A 14073-nucleotide genomic window follows, 5' to 3' on the forward strand; every position below is an offset into this window, starting at 1 on the left:
GACACAAGGTTTTCACAATCACACAATCACATTGTGAAAGCTATATCATTATTCAATCATCCTCAAGAAACATGGCTACTGGAACACAGCTCTACATTTTCAGGAAGTTCCCTCCAGCCTCTCCATTACATCTTGAATAACATGTGATATCTACTTAATGCATAAGAATAACCTCCAGGATAACCTCTCGACTCTGTTTGTAATCTCTCAGCCATTTCACTCTTCCCCCTTTTGGTCGAGAAGGTTTTCTCAATCCCTTGATGCTGAGTCTCAGCTCATTCTAGGATTTCTGTCCCACGTCGCCAGGAAGGCCCACACTCCTGGGAGTCACGTCCCACGTAGAGAGGGAGAGGGTGGAGAGTTTGCTTGTTGTGTTGGCTGGAGAGAGAGGCCACATCTGAGCAACAAAAGAGGCTCTCTTGGGGGTGACTCTTAGGCCTAGATTTTAAGTAGACTTGACCTATCCTTTGTGGGGTTAAGTTTCATATGAACAAATCCCAAGACTGGGGGGTCAGTCTATAGCTTTGGTTGTCCACACTGCTTGTGAGAATATCAAGAATTCAACTTGGGGAAGTTGAATTTCTCCCCTTCTCACCACTCCCCGATGCAAATATTTTTCCACTCACTGATCAAATCACTCTGGGATTCATCGGGGCATCACTCTGGACAAACCAACAAAATCTCATGCCCTACCCAAGATTCCAAGTATTTATGGTGTTCAATCAAGCTATCTACATAAGTTATAATAGGAAATGCACTAGTCAAAATATAAATTTTGTACCAAATATATATTTTTTGCTTTAGTCTCACTTAAATTATATTTTAAAATATTAATTACCATCTATTTTCAACTCCCAGCAGTAATGACATTCCTTTGTTCTTCCTCATGCAGAAATATTGTTAAATTTGTATATTTAGCCACTATCATTATATACTCAAGGCATTCCTAGATTATACCATCTGTCTTTATTGTCTATCTTTCTTTCTGATTTCATTTGTGCCCCCAGCCCTCTTCCCTCTATTATTCTCACATTCAGCTTCATTCAGTGTTCTAACATAATTGTATTACAGTTAGGTAGTACTGTACTATCCATTTCTGAGTTTTTACAATCAGTCATGTTGCACAATCTGTATCCATTCACCTTCAATTACCCAATATCTTACCCTATTTCTATCTTCTGATGGTCTCTGTTACCAACTGAAATTCTCCAAGTTCATTCACTAATGTCAGTCCATATCAGTGAGAACATATAGTATTTGTCCTTTTGTTTCTGGCTAATTTCACTCAGCATAATGTCCTTAAGGTCCATTCATGTTGTTACATACTTCATAACTTTATTCTGTCTTAAAGCTGCATAATATTCATCGTATGTATATACCACAGCTTGTTTAGCCACTTGCCCGTTGATGAACATTTTGGCTGTTTCTGTCTCTTTGCAATTGTAAACAATGCTGCTATAAACATTGGCGTGCAAATGTCCATTTGTGTCCTTGCCCTCATGTCCTCTGAGTAGATACTTAGCAATGGTATTTCTGGGTCATATGGCAATTCCATACTTACCTTCCTGAGGAACCGCCAGACTGCCTTCCACAGCATTTGTACCATTTGACATGCCACCAAAAGTGGATAAGTGTGCCTCTTTCTCCACATCCTCTCCAGCACTTGTCATTTTGTTTTACTGATAATGGCCATTCTGGTAGGTGTGAGATAATATCTCATTATAGCTTTTTTTTTTGTATGGGCAGGCATCGGGAATCAAACCCGGGTCTCCAGCATGGCAGGCGGAAATTCTGCCACTGAGCCACCATGGCCCGCCCATCTCATTGTGATTTTGATTTGCACTTCCCTAATAGCCAGGGAAGTTGAGCATTCATTGATTTGATGTTTGATGAGGTTTTCCACGTCTGTTTGAACATTCTGAATTAATTATTTCAACTCCTGTATCTCATTTGAATTGTTGGTTTGTTCCTTTGACTGGGCCATATCTTTAATTTTCCTTGTGTGATTCGTTATTTTTTTTGCTGGCATCTAGGCATTTAATTACCTTAATTAGTTTATTTTGGAGATTGCTTTCACTTCTTTTACCTAGGATTTTCTTGCTGGATGAATTTGTTGTCTATCTGTTCTTTGACATTCAGTTCAGCTTATTCTGGACCTCTAGCTTAGGTTTTGTTCAACAGAGGAGAATTTTTCAGTTCTTGTTTTCTTGTTTCTTGCCCTGCCTGTATGGTGCCTTCCCCGCCCACCCCACATCTTAGGAGGGTCTACTTAGGTATAATAGACCCAAGCCAGATTTTCCCAGACCAAACTGGCCTCCTATCAGGAGGAAAGAGTCACCTGCTTCGATTTTCCCTGAGGGTGAGACCTAGCAGGTTGAAAGACTTTCCCATGAAGTTTCTGGACTCTGTGTTTTTCCTATGTTGCCCAGTATGTGGTGCTTGTCTGCCTGCAGGTCCCACCAGCATAAGGTGATGTGGTACCTTTAACTTCAGGAGATTCTCCCTGCTGGGGGCATGGCAGAGACAGTGGAGAGGTTGTAGGATGGCTTTAATCACCTCAAATTTCCAACCCCCTGGGGTCTGAATTCTTTCAGGGAGGGAATCCACCTGAGCTAGGCCCCTCCCCTCTCCTAGGGAAGGCACAGGCTCCAGACAAGCTCTAAAACAAGCTTGTTTATGCCTATGCCTGGGGCTGTTGCAGCCTGAGAAGCCCTGCTGCTGTATCCAAAGGCAGTCAAGTCTTTGTAGAACATAGCCCCCAAAAAAGAAAGAGAAAAATCCTTCTCAGAGCAGGATCCCCATTTCTTGGGTTTGCCAATCAAGAGCATAAGTTGGTATGTTGACTGTGTACCTTCAGATTCTATGTGCCCCCTCCTTTCCTTCAGGGCCCAGACCCCTTCAAGTATTATATGCTATCCGATCCAAAAAACCTCTGTTTCTTTTTTCCTTTTTCAGTCACCCCTGCCCCCTCAGAGCCAGGGCAAAAATCAGCAACCTCCATTTTGAGGAGGTTCACCTGAGCTAGGGCCCTATTTTTAGTAGTCAGAATTTGTGAATTAATTCAGCAACTGGAGTTTGGTTGAGCTCAGCCTCTGCTGCAAAGTAACGTTCCTTTTGTTCACCCCTAGGAAGCAGCCTGTTGGGGAGGGGTGCCGACCACTGCAGCTTGGGGGACTCACGGTTCTGGGGGGGCTTGCAACTGGTCCAGCTGGTCCAGACTGGGGTACGCTGTGTGTCTGGTCACTGAAGTGGCCCCAGCAGTTGTTTTGTAGTGTTCCTGGCTACTTACTAGCTGTTCTGGAGGAAGAACTAAACCCCGTACCTTGCTAAGCTGCCATCTTGGCACCTCTATCTTTCTTTCTTGACAGCCCCTTTCAACATGAAAAAGTTAGAATGGCCAAAGCCCAAACACCCTTAAAGATTGGGATAGAAAGATCAAAGGTGATGGTGGAGTTATATAGAGAAGGTAGGGTTTAACAAGTTATATGACTGCTGAATCACTAAGTTGATATTTCTTTTAGTCTTCAGTATCTTAGAGTAGCTATAAGTAAAATCCTAAAATTGTGAAATTGTAATCCATACCAAAGTCTGAAACCTGTTCTACAACTAATTGTACTGTGGTTTGAAATTGTTTCTGTATATATTTTTTTCACAAAAAAGAAAAAAAAAGTTGATTGTGATGATAAAAAAACATTTATTCCTTCTAGCCTCTTATATTCTGTAACAGCTGGAAGGAAAACTCTTAGACGATGGTATAGTAGCCCATGACAAACTCTGGAATCTGTCCTATAACTACTTGCTGAAGAGTGCTTTAAAAACTATTGCCTTTTTCTCTCTTTGGTTTGTATATATGCTATATTGTACAATAAAAAAAAATTAAAAAAAAAAAAACCAAAAACAACTACCTAGGCTAGAATTCACCAACAAGTCGACCTTAGCCAAGCTACTTAGCAACTTTAAACCCCGGTCCTCCCATTTCCTGTGAAATTACGTTAATAACAGAGAAATCACGTTAATAATATGAGGACTAAATACTATTTCAAGTAGAACGCAACGGCACAGATTTAAGTACTTAGATGGTGCAGGTGCCTCACAGAGGGCCACTCTGCCCCTCACTTCAGTGTTCTCTTTACAGCTTAGAGGTTAAGAGCACAGATTCTGGATCCAGCCTGTCCCTCTGTGTCTATTTCTTCCTCCCGAAAATGGGGTAATAATAACCTATCTCACAGGGCAGTTGAGGATTAAATTAAATTAAAGTATGTAAAATGGTTAGAATCTGTGCCTAACGAGTAAACACAACGAAGTGTTTGCTACTATTTCCATTATCTTTAAGTTCTCTCAACATACCATTTCTTTCCTACCTCTGTTTCTTCTAATCATTCTTCTAGACTGGGTTCAAACACCACTTCCTCAGAGGGGGCCTTCCCGACCCCAACCCAGGTCCTCTTAGGACCGCTCTTTGACAGGACATCTTCGACCCCTACCACCAAACACGCGTATTCTAAGAAGCCCGCCGCATATCTCAACGGTAACAACTTCAGCCTGTTGCATGCCTTTTTCAAAAAACGTCTTTAAGACAGGGTCAACAGTGGGTACGCTCCCGCGAGCTTCCCCACGCGTTACCTTTGTCACGTGGACCCGCCGGGTGTGAAGCCACAAAGCCTCTAGCCGAACTAGGGGCGTTTCCTATCGACCCTCCACCCCTGCGCCCTTCGCGCATCCCGCCTCTAAGGCTGGGCCAAAAAGGAGGCGGAACTCTGTGAGTTGTACGGCGGTTTCCCAGCCGGACCGAAAAACCGTGCGCACGGAGGGTCCCGGGAAGAGTGCTTTGGGCTTTGACTCCCGCGACATGGCCTTTAACTTTGGAGCTCCTTCGGGCACTTCGGGCACCTCTGCAGCCCCCGCGGCTCCCGCGGGTGAGTGGTCCCTTCCGACCTTCTCCTGGGGAGGCGAGGAAGCCTTCGGGCCCTCTTGCCCCTCCTCGGGCCTGGGGGATCCTGCGGTCTCCCGCCCGCGAGAAATTTGGGGGCATCCGGAAAAGGGCGGGCGGCAGTGGAGGGGCGGAGGCGGCTCCTGAGGAGGCCGCCGAGGGGCTAGAGGTCCAACCCGCAGCTCGTGCTCCGTGCGTGGGTCTCCCCAGGGCCCTGTCTTTCCAAGGTGCGCTTCCCGCCGCCGCCGGGGAGTCCCGTTCCGTGAGACTCCCCTCTCCCCTTGCTTGAGACCCGCCTTCCCCTCCCTATCCTAGCTTCTGGGACAGGCGGGAAAGCTCTCGTGGCTCCCGCAGCCGAACTGGATGAAGCTAGGTTTGGGTAGCTCCGGACGCTGCCCTGCGGCTCCCTCTGTATCAGTTCGGAACAGGCAGGTGCCTACGCTGCGAGCCCTTTGGTCCTTGGTCCTTCCTACGGGTCTTCACGCTGCTGCTCCTGCTCTTCCCCACTTCCTGTGCTTTCTTAACTCATTTGGAGCAGTCAGGTTTGTTTCTGTTCACTTCTCTGAAACCTGCTGATTCTTCTAATTCTTATCTTTTCCTTTTTTTTTTTCTTCTTTCTCCTTAAAAATTGTTTTCTTTGTTTCTTTGCCTTCACGCCTATCAGGATTTGGTGGGCTTGAGACTGCCAACTCCGCCGCCAGTGGGTTTAATTTTGGGGGTTTCGGACTAACTGCTAATCCTGCAGTGAACTTTAATATTGGGAATTTCGGTGTTTCTACTACCTCGGCGCCTCCATTCAATTTTGGTAACAGTCTGGCAAGTGCAGGTAGATACTGCGGGTCGTATGTGTGACTAGTGTTGGGAGCTGGAGTCCAAGAATGTTTCGTGGTTCCTAGAATTTGGAACAGAACAGAACAGTGACTTGTCTAATAAAGGAAATTGATTTCCTAATGTCTAATTAAAACCATTTGTAAAAAAAAAAAAAGCATTTGTATCAAGTTTTAACTGTCTTGTTGAATCTTCAAAGATTCTGGGAAGTTCCCTTCTTAAATTTGCACTTAATTGAACTGAGTGTATCTTCCAAATGACAAGAATTTGGAATGGGTTATTATTTTGAATGTATCTTCCGAATTATTAGATTTATCTGCCAAAGTGTAAACTCACCGTTTAGGCCCATTTTCCAGAGATTCTTGGACTCCTGCAGTCATTTTTCATTTTTTTTTCGTCTTTCATTTCGACTTCATTTGATTGTCTTTCTGTTTCCCAAGGGAAACAAGTCTTATACGAACAGCAGTGACCTGTCTGGTTTTTTAACCTGTCTAAAAATAATATATTTCTGTAGTCAACTCTACAGATTAGGATACACTTTTGTAAGATATGTAACTGTATAATTCTTTACTGGATTTTGGTGATATAATTAGAATTATTAAATTTATTTTCAGGTAGTATTGAACCATATTAAAAGATAGGATAGACATCTTTGCACTCTAAAAGATCATTGTGAAGATCTTGCTATCTATTAAAAATTTTGCAAAACAAAAACTATAATGGATTGTGTAAATTTAAAGTAGGTCTGTGTACGCAGTTTACATACAGTGACCCTATAGAAAAATCTTGTTCCTTAGCTGCTCGTATATGAATTTTACTGTCCATATTCTCCTACATTATGCCACTTATGCCCATGCCAATTATATGCATTTGGTAAAGGTTCTTCTCTAAAATTTATTGGAAGGTTTGCTACTTTGAGCTTTCACTTGTTACTGCTATCTGAATATCACGCTGATGTTTGAGTTGAAAACAGTTTAAAGGGTGTTTGAAATTGCAAAGATAAAACGAATGATTACTTTTAAGATATATTTGAAGTGATCACATGCCCCTGTCTTTTAGTATGTTTACTTTTCCCTGTTTGCTTAAAATTGGCACTGGGTAAAACAGAAACATTATTTTGAAATTTGTTTCTGAGTAAAGCCACCAGCTCATATTCAACAAATATAAATAAACCTGTTGTTTGCTTGATTTCATTCTTCATTTGGTGTTATGTTTTATATTGTGGCAATGAAACGGTTTTAACTACTTTTATGTATGTTAATTAACCTAACCTTTTGCAAATGGCTGATAGAAATTCTTGTTTACGTTTTTATTTTGTACTCTTGTAGACCAGCTATAACAAATATTCTTGTATTGTGGACAAGATAATATAGTGACTGATATCTTTATTGTGAAGTCAATTTAGAAAATATCTTATCCTACGAACTTGAGGATTAATGTAAAAGATTAAGAACAAGGTTTAATACTTGAGGTGATTTTTATAAAAATGTTTACAGTTTGCAGCCCTGCAGTAGGACCTACAGATAAATAGGATATTTGGTTATCCCTGCATGCCACATACAGTCTACTTTTGAGTAATTTCCTTAATCAGAATTATATGATTTACAATCAAAGGTTGGTTTTTTCTTATATCTTTTATGTTACAGTCTTGATGAATCTCTGTCTTGTGTACTAGAAATATATAAGATGGTTAGACTCTCAGAAAATCTGCTCCATAACTCAGAGTAAGCAGGGTCTCCAAACATTTGTCTTGAAAGTCTTTTTGGTACCACATTGCTAATCAGCTAAAGACTGACAAGAAAGAAAAAAAAAACACGTGAAACTATTGTAGATTAACTAACATTTCATTCATATGTAGCTGTCTGAAATTTTTCTGTCATAGTTGACAGATTGTGTCAGAAGTATATTTAGCTCTTCTCACTTTCTTGGCACTGCCTTCCACTTGTGCACTTTTTCCCTTACCTCTTCCTTCAAGAAATCTATTCTTCATGTATAGGGGTCAGTCTATTGTTATGTTTTCTTTGGAAAGTTGCTGAGTCTCGATGGAGACAAAATAGAAATAATGAGCTAAAGTGGATATACATTAATTAAAAAAAACAGGGTTGGAAACTTGCAGTTCATTCTGCTAATGAATGTTTGGCTTACTATTGGTTAATTGGAACATGATATTAAAATGACTTTAATTAGTTGCTAGAATTCAAATCAGTAGATTTCACAAAGTCCAGATTTTTCCTCTTTCCTGGGGGAAAAATGGAAATATATGACACTACTAAACATGCATTCTCCTGCAGCAGTCATCTGCTGGAATTTAGGAACTGCTGCAATTTTTAAACAGAAGGTTATGCTGTCAATTTTGAACAGCCCCACCATTGAGTTTATTTCACTTACTGATGTTATTAGCCTAAATCTTACAGGCATTTGAATTTGCAACCCCTGCTTTAAAAAGGGTATGAACATAATCGTTTGCTAAAGCTTATGCCAGTAGGCTTGCTGGGTCTGTTTTCCCAGCTGTAACTGTTAACCATGCCTTTAGTTGAAGGGTATATATTGCATTGTGGTGTTTCTACTTTAAATACTTAAGTCGCTTATTTCTTGCAACATATTGACTTCTTGTAAGTAGGGTAGTTTAAAAAAAAATTGCCATAAAGGAAAGATTAGATCATTATCTTTTGGCTTTACATGTAACAATTAATTATCAAATAATTTGAAAAAGAAATGACCTCTTATGTATATACAAGAGTCTTCCTTTCTATTTTATTTATCTTTTTCTTATTAGGTGGGTTTGGAGGATTTGGGACAGCGTCCACAACAGCAGGTTCTGCATTCAGCTTTTCTGCTCCAGCTAACACAGGCACTACTGGTAAGAGGCCATCCTAAGTCAATTTTAGAAATAAATGAGGTGGAGATCAGCCTTTTTGTTAAACGTGCAATTCTAATTTTCCTTCAAAGGACTCTTCGGTGGTACTCAGAATAAAGGTTTTGGATTTGGTACTGGTTTTGGCACAACAACAGGAACTGGTACTGGTTTAGGTACTGGTTTGGGAACTGGACTGGGATTTGGAGGATTTAGTACACAGCAGCAACAGCAGCAACAGCAGCAGCAAACTAGTAAGTATAAGAAGTTTTCATCCTACTTCAAATATAAAATTTTAACAATCCTAGCTAACATTATTGAGTGTTTCCTGTGTAAAAGGCACTGTTCAAAAGACTTAGGTGGATTAACTTTTTTTTAAAGAATTATAAATATTATATTCCAAAGGATTCCAAATGTTATTTTTCATGTTTATATGTGATAACTAGGGGAAAGACTGATTATTATGATGAGGGTGATATGGGTCCAGTGTTTAGTAATGTTCCATTAAATTTTTTTGTTTTTAAAATTAACACAAATATGGAAAACTGCCCAAAAGAATTGCTTAATTAATTGTATTTAAGATGAACACCCTGCTAACCACTGCCCATGTCAGGGAATGAACCCTGGCCAGTCACCTCAGGAGCCTACCACATTTCCCTCCCAATCACAGTACTTGCCCTTCCTCCAGAGAGGAACTATCATCCTATCTTTTATGGTGATCACTTCCTTTACTTTTCTTTATAACTTTTTATCACTCAAGACTAAAAAGTATTGTTTAGTTTTGCCTGTCTCTAAGTAACCCCTTTTAGCTCTCTTTCTGTATTTCTTTCAATTTGTTGAGAAAATCGGATCATTCACCCCACATTTTTCAGCAGCTAGGACTTTGCTATTACATTCCTGTGATATAGTTAAACATATTTCATTGTTTTTTGTAGTTCTTGTGAATTGAGTTGGATCTAGGGGCTGATTTTTATTTATATATATAAAAATATATTCTGCTAGAATTAAGTAGATAGTGTTATGTTCTTCCTCTGGACGTATATAATGTCCAGGTATCTCTCTTTATTGCAGCAGTTGATGATCATTAGCTAGATAGCTCATAAGGGTTGCACAATAGTGCTCTTCTAGCTGTACCATTCCTTTTTCATTTATTTATTGGAATACTCCTATAAAGAGAAACTTCACCTCATCTGCTGTTTGGTTGATTCTTTGCCTTTATTACTAGTTTTCAAAATAAAGAATTGGTTCCTTAACGTTCTTCACAGATTACCAGCAACTTGTTGTTGTTGTTTTGGGGGGGGGGGCGGTGTATAGGGAGATTGTTTCCAAATAGTTTTATTTTTTAAATATAATTTTATTGAGATACATTCACATCCCATACAGTCCATCCAAAGTATATAATCAGCGGCTCACAGTATCATCACATAGTTGCACATACATCACCATAATCAACTTATTTTCATTTCTCTAAAAAACAATTAAAAATCCCGGAAAGCTGAAAACATCCTCTACTCCTTACCTCACTCCCCCTTATTGACCTCTAGTATTGGTGTGGTTCAGTTGTCACTGTTGAAAGAATATTTAGATAATACTGTTAACTCTAGTCCACAGTTTGCAACAGGTGCATTTTTTCCCCATATACCACTCTATTATTAACTCTTTATAATAGTGTCATATATCTGTTCTAGTTCATAAAATAACATTTTTATGTTTATATTATTATCATAGTCATCATCCACCACAGTACTCACTGTATAATACCTTCTCATATTTTAACCTCCAGCTTTCCTTTCCATACATGGCTCTAACCTCTTCTTTCAACCATATTCATGCACAATTTAACACTGTTAATTATATTCAGAATAATAGGCTACAATCACCTGTATCCGTTTCGAAATGTTTAAGTTCAACCTGGTAAAAAGTTCTGCACATGTTAAGCAACCACTCCTCCTTCTCTGTCCTCATCCTATCTCCTGATAACCTATATTCTAGATTTTATTTCTGTGAGTTTGCATATTATTTTCATACAATATTTGTCCTTTTGTGTCTGATTTATTTCACTCAACAAAATGTCCTCAAGATTCATCCATGTTGTCCCATGCTTCAAGACTTCATTCCTTCTTACTGCTAAATAATATTCCATTGTATGTTTATAGCACATTTTGTTCATTCGTTGGTTGAAGGAGACTTGGGTTGTTTCCATGTTTTGCCAATTCTAAATAGTGCCACTATGAGCTTCGATGTGCAAAAGTCTGTACATGTCCCTGCTTTCTAATCTTCTGGGTATGTTCCTTTGCCTGGGCCACATGTTCCTGTGTTTTAGTATGCCTTGAATTTTTGCTGGTATCTGGTCATCTGATTATCTAGATCAATCCATTCTGAAGATCGGTGTCTCTCTGTTATCTAGGATTTAGTTGTTGCTTAGGTTTGTTATAGGGCACGGCTTTGACAGTTGTATCAACTATATTTCTGAGCCAAATCTGGGCCAGGTATCCATGCAGGGTGTATAGATCAGCTCCAATATGGTCCTGGGACATGGTCAGAAAGACTCCCAAAAGCCTTTGGTTTTTCTCCTATGCTTTCCAACCTGTCCAGCTTGTGATGCTCTGCAGCTACTTATTCCTTCTCTATAGCAGTGGGAACTGGTGCCCATCAGTGTCTCCACCGCCCATCAGGTGGAGCTGAAACTGCTGGCGCCTCACTTCACCAGCCAAAATCTGGCTCAGTATTGGGTTGTATCCCCTTCTTTATTTAGGGCAGATGATTCCCACAGCCATCCAGTCTGCTGCTGACCCCAGGCAAGGATTGGGCCAGGAGCCACGGCCAGAATTACAGTCTCTCCATCCCACCCTGACTTGGGTGTTAAAGTGTCCTCCCATTTTCAGGTCCCCAAACGGTTAATTTGGGCAGTATCAGTCTGGCCACTAGCTGCTTTTGGGAAAGAAGGAGGGTTTGCTGTTCCCTCCATATCCTCCATTTTGAAAGCTCCTCCTTGGGGCCTTTTTTTATTCTGTCCTCCTTTGCAGCTTGTGTCCTGCCTGGATGTGGACAGTCATCTCTGTGTCTAGATATAATCTATCTCAGATATTTATTTTTTAGTTTTTTTTTTTTGATGGTGTCACTTTTGACAGTTTTCTTAAATGTTATTATGAACTCAGATATTCCAATTGTTTGATAATTTTTAATCCCTTGCAGTTGTTATGCCCATTGATGCTTAAATTGTGCCGTCTTTGGCCAGTGGAAGCTTCTTCAGGTTGGCTCTCAAGTCCCTTTCTTTTTTTAAACTTTTTTTTATTGTGAAATAGAACATATATATATAAAAGCAGTACATTTCAAAGTACATTTTTTTTTTTTAATTTTTTTATTTTTTTTATTAACGGAAAGAAAAAAAAAGAAATTAACACAACATTTAGAAATCATACCATTCTACATATGCACTCAGTAATTCTTAACATCATCACATAGATGCATGATCATTGTTTCTTAGTACATTTGCATCGGTTTAGAGGAACTAGCAACACAACAAAAAAAGATATAAAATGTTAATATAAAGAAAAGAAATAAAAGTAGTAGTAATAGTAAAAAACAACAACAACAACAAACCAACAAGCAAACAAAAACAAAAAAAAACCCTATAGCTCAGATGCAGCTTCATTCAGTATTTTAACATGATTACTTTACCATTAGGTATTGTTGTGCTGTCCATTTTTGAGTTTTTGTATCTAGTCCTGTTGCACAGTCTGTATCCCTTCAGCTTCAATTACCCATTGTCTTACCCTGTTTCTAACTCCTGCTGAACTCTGTTACCAATGACATATTTCAAGTTTATTCTCGAATGTCCGTTCACATCAGTGGGACCATACAGTATTTGTCCTTTAGTTTTTGGCTAGATTCACTCAGCATAATATTCTCTAGGTCCATCCATGTTATTACATGGTTCATAAGTTTATCTTGTCTTAAAGCTGCATAATATTCCATCGTATGTATATACCACAGTTTGTTTAGCCACTCTTCTGTTGATGGAGATTTTGGCTGTTTCCATCTCTTTGCAATTGTAAATAACGCTGCTATAAACATTGGTGTGCAAATGTCCGTTTGTGTCTTTGCCCTTAAGTCCTTTGAGTAGATACCCAGCAATGGTATTGCTGGGTCGTATGGCAATTCTATATTCAGCTTTTTGAGGAACCGCCAAACTGCCTTCCACAGTGGTTGCACCCTTTGACATTCCCACCAACAGTGGATAAGTGTGCCTCTTTCTCCGCATCCTCTCCAGCACTTGTCATTTTCTGTTTTGTTGATAATGGCCATTCTGGTGGGTGTGAGATGATATCTCATTGTGGTTTTGATTTGCATTTCTCTAATGGCCAGGGACATTGAGCATCTCTTCATGTGCCTCTTGGCCATCCGTATTTCTTCTTCTGGTAGGTGTCTGTTCAAGTCTTTTTCCCATTTTGTAATTGGGTTGGCTGTCTTTTTATTGTTGAGTTGAATAATCTCTTTATAAATTCTGGATACTAGACCTTTATCTGATATGTCGTTTCCAAATATTGTCTCCCATTGTGTAGGCTGTCTTTCTACTTTCTTGATGAAGTTCTCTGATGCACAAAAGTGTTTAATTTTGAGGAGCTCCCATTTATTTATTTCCTTCTTCAGTGTTCTTGCTTTAGGTTTAAGGTCCATAAAACCACCTCCAGTTGTAAGATCCATAAGATATCTCCCAACATTTTCCTCTATCTGTTTTATGGTCTTAGACCTAATGTTTAGATCTTTGATCCATTTTGAGTTAACTTTTGTATAGGGTGTGAGAGATGGGTCTTTTTTCATTCTTTTGCATATGGATATCCAGTTCTCTAGGCACCATTTATTGAAGAGACTGCTCTGTCCCAGGTGAGTTGGCTTGACTGCCTTATCAAAGATCAAATGTCCATAGATGAGAGGGTCTATATCTGAGCACTCTATTCGATTCCATTGGTCGATATATCTATCTTTATGCCAATACCATGCTGTTTTGACCACTGTGGCTTCATAATATGCCTTAAAGTCAGGCAGCGCGAGACCTCCAGCTTCGTTTTTTTTCCTCAAGATGTTTTTAGCAATTCGGGGCACCCTGCCCTTCCAGATAAATTTGCTTATTGGTTTTTCTATTTCTGAAAAATAAGTTGTTGGGATTTTGATTGGTATTGCATTGAATCTGTAAATCAATTTAGGTAGGATTGACATCTTAACTATATTTAGTCTTCCAATCCATAAACACGGTATGCCCTTCCATCTATTTAGGTCTTCTGTGATTTCTTTTAACAGTTTTTTGTAGTTTTCTTTATATAGGTTTTTTGTCTCTTTGGTTAAATTTATTCCTAGGTATTTTATTCTTTTAGTTGCGATTGTAAATGGGATTCGTTTCTTGATTTCCGCCTCAGCTTGTTCATTACTAGTGTATAGAAAAGCTACAGATTTTTGAATG

General features: G+C 39.5%; 1 protein-coding gene across 1 annotated transcript in view; it reads left to right on the forward strand.

Annotated features, from left to right (window-relative positions):
- The first annotated feature begins 4682 nt into the window (after window positions 1-4682).
- The window catches only part of NUP54 (nucleoporin 54), a 72809-nt gene continuing 63418 nt past the window's right edge, over window positions 4683-14073 (forward strand). The window contains exons 1-3 of the mRNA XM_077143138.1: window positions 4683-4916; window positions 8535-8618; window positions 8708-8866. Of these exons, the coding sequence (XP_076999253.1) occupies window positions 4850-4916; window positions 8535-8618; window positions 8708-8866 (310 nt within the window). The 5' untranslated portion in view covers window positions 4683-4849. The remainder of the gene's footprint in view (window positions 4917-8534; window positions 8619-8707; window positions 8867-14073) is intronic.

Source organism: Tamandua tetradactyla, chromosome 24 (assembly GCF_023851605.1).
Source record: "Tamandua tetradactyla isolate mTamTet1 chromosome 24, mTamTet1.pri, whole genome shotgun sequence".
Lineage (NCBI taxonomy): Eukaryota > Metazoa > Chordata > Mammalia > Pilosa > Myrmecophagidae > Tamandua > Tamandua tetradactyla.